This window comes from Nicotiana sylvestris, chromosome 1, assembly GCF_000393655.2.
Source record: "Nicotiana sylvestris chromosome 1, ASM39365v2, whole genome shotgun sequence".
Classification (NCBI taxonomy): domain Eukaryota; kingdom Viridiplantae; phylum Streptophyta; class Magnoliopsida; order Solanales; family Solanaceae; genus Nicotiana; species Nicotiana sylvestris.
In genome coordinates, this window is record NC_091057.1 from 124,326,262 (window position 1) to 124,328,968 (window position 2,707).

The 2,707-nt window shown below is 41.6% G+C and overlaps 1 protein-coding gene across 1 annotated transcript; it reads left to right on the top strand.

Moving 5' to 3' along the window:
- The first annotated feature begins 273 nt into the window (after positions 1 to 273).
- Positions 274 to 895, top strand: LOC138874368 (uncharacterized). Its single transcript, XM_070152762.1, has 2 exons — positions 274 to 694; positions 747 to 895. Exons 1-2 carry the CDS (start codon positions 274 to 276, stop codon positions 893 to 895), a joined length of 570 nt encoding a protein of 189 aa, XP_070008863.1.
- Positions 896 to 2,707: the final 1,812 nt, after the last annotated feature.

The following is a 2,707-nucleotide window of genomic DNA, read 5'->3' on the forward strand; positions in this document are numbered from 1 at the left end:
CAGGCTCAGAGTAGTGTGGGTTCTCATCAACGCCAGTCTAGTGTTACCAAGGGACCCCGTGGTCCGTGCTATGGTTGCGGGTTGATGGGTCATATCCAAAAGTTTTGCCCTAATGGAAAACAGGGTTCGAGAGCTCATCTGACACCTTCTATGGCTACTACGTCAGTTGCACCACCCCCACCTAGGGGTAATGGAGCCCATAGTGGGTGCAATGCAAGAAAGGTACCGCAGACAACTGCTACTTCCTAGGGGACTCATCCTTATTTCTATGCCATGCCTGCTCGCCCTACTGTAGAGGCTTCAAATGTAGTCATCAAAGGTATACTTATTATTTTTACTCTTGATTCTTATGCTCTTATGGATCTCGGATCTACTTTTTCCTATGCTACTCCGTACTTTGCTTTGGATTTTGGGATAGAGCCAAAACAACTACTTGAACCATTTTCTATATCAACTCCGGTGGGAGATTATCTTATTGCCTCCCGCGTCTATAGGGGTTGTGTGATTATAATTCAAGATCAAGAGACTACGACAGACCTTATTGAGCTAGAAATGGTTGACTTTGATGTAATCATAGGGATGGATTGGTTATACAAGTATTACACTATTCTTGATTGTCGTGCTAAAGTAGTCAAGTTTAAGTTTCCCAATGAGTTAGTTCGTGAATGGAAGGGCAATATTGTTGAGTCTCGAGGTAAGTTTATTTCATATGAAGATGATTACGAAGGGATGTCTTTATCATTTAGTCAGAGTCACTAATACAATTGCGGAGGTAGCAAGCATTCAGTCTGTGCCAGTTGTTAATGAGTTTCCTGATGTTTTTCCTGATGAGCTTCCGAGTATCCCACCAGATTGGGTCATCGACTTCAAGATAGATGTGGTGCTAGATACTTAGTCGATATCTATTCCCCCATACCGGATGGCTCCAACCGAGTTAAGAGAATTGAAGGAGCAATTGAAAGTTTTACTAGATAAAGGGTTTATTAGACCTAGTATATCGCCTTGGGGTGCGCCAGTGCTGTTTGTGAAAAAGAAAGATGATTCCTTGAGGATGTGTATTGACTACAGGCAGCTTAACAAAGTGACCATCAAGAATAGGTACCCACTACCTCGGATAGATGGCTTGTTTGACCAGTTGCAAGGGGAAAGGTTCTTCTCAAAGATTGATTTAAGGTCGAGGTATCATCAGCTGAAGATTCGAGTGAAGGATATTCCCAAAACGGACTTTCGGACCCGCTACAAGCATTATGAATTTTTGGTGATGTCATTTGGGCTAACAAATGCACCCGAGACCTTTATAGATCTAATGAATCGGGTTTTCAAACCATTTCTTGACAGATTCATGATCGTTTTCATTGATGACATATTGGTCTATTTGCGAAGTCAAGAAGAGCATGCCAATCATTTAAGAATAATGTTGCAAACGCTTTTGGAGAATGAGTTATATGCCAAATTCTCTAAGTGTGAATTTTGGCTCGAATCCGTGGCATTTTTGGGTCATGTGGTATCTCGTGTAGGTTGATCTTTAAAAGATTGAAGCGGTTAAGAGTTGGCCTAGACCAACTACACTGATAAAGATTCGTAGTTTCTTGGGATTAGCGAGCTACTACCGGCGGTTTGTTGAAGGATTTTCTAGTCTTGCATCTCCGTTAACCAAGTTGACGCAGAAAGCAGCAAAGTTTCAGTGGTCAAATGCTTGTGAAAGAAGCTTTAATGAGTTGAAAGCTAGATTGACTACAACACCGGTGTTGACCTTGCCAACAGGTTCAGATGGCTTTGTGGTGTATTGTGACGCCTCTAGAGTTGGTTTGGGTTGTGTCTTGATGCAAAAAGGTAAGGTTATCGCTTATGCCTCTAGATAGTTGAAGATCCATGATAAGAACTATCTGACCCATGACTTGGAACTTGCCGCTGTTGTTTTTGCTTTGAAAATATGGCGGCATTACTTGTACGGTGAGCACTGTGAAGTATACACCGACCATAAAAGTTTGCAATATATATTCAAGCAGAGGGAGTTAAACTTGAGGCAAAGGAGATGGTTATAATTTTTGAAGGATTATGATTTAAATATTCAGTACCATCCGGGAAAGGCAAATGTGGTAGACGACACGCTAAGTTGAAAATCAGGAGGTACCTTGGCACATTTACCGATAAATAAAGAGTTTGCCACCTATGCCATAGCACGTTCCTCTCTTATTGAGCGTGTCAAGGCTAAGCAATTTGAAGATCCAATTTGGTGAATATTCGAAATGGTGCAATCTTGGGATATCCTTGCATTTTCTCTTGACGAGGATGGGGTGTTGAAGATGAACGGTCGCTTGTGCATGCCAGATGTCGATGGGCTTCATCATGAAATTATGGCTGAGGCACACGGTTCAAGATATTCTATACATCCAGGGTCCACAAAAATGTACAAAGACTTGCAAGAGATCTATTGGTGGAATCGGATGAAGGAAAATGTTTCGGACTTCGTGGCTAGATGTTTAAATTGCCAGCAAGTAAAGGCTGAGCATCAAAGAGATGGAGGGTTGGCTTAGAATATTGAGATTCCACTTTGGAAGTAGGAGATGATTAATATGGACTTTGTTGTAGGTTTGCCTCGCACTCGCTTGAAGTATGACTCTATTTGGGTGATTGTAGACCGACTTACAAAGTTGGTGCATTTCTTATCGGTAAAGATGATTGATACGACACCACAATATGTTAA

What these genes read in the sequence shown, in the direction of transcription:
- LOC138874368 (XM_070152762.1), top strand. Translation starts at nt 274, where the DNA reads ATGCCTGCTCGCCCTACTGTAGAGGCTTCAAATGTAGTCATCAAAGGT. An exon ending in CAATATTGTTGAGTCTCGAG is followed by an intron (nt 695 to 746) that starts GTAAGTTTATTT and finishes TTTATCATTTAG; the next exon opens with TCAGAGTCACTAATACAATT.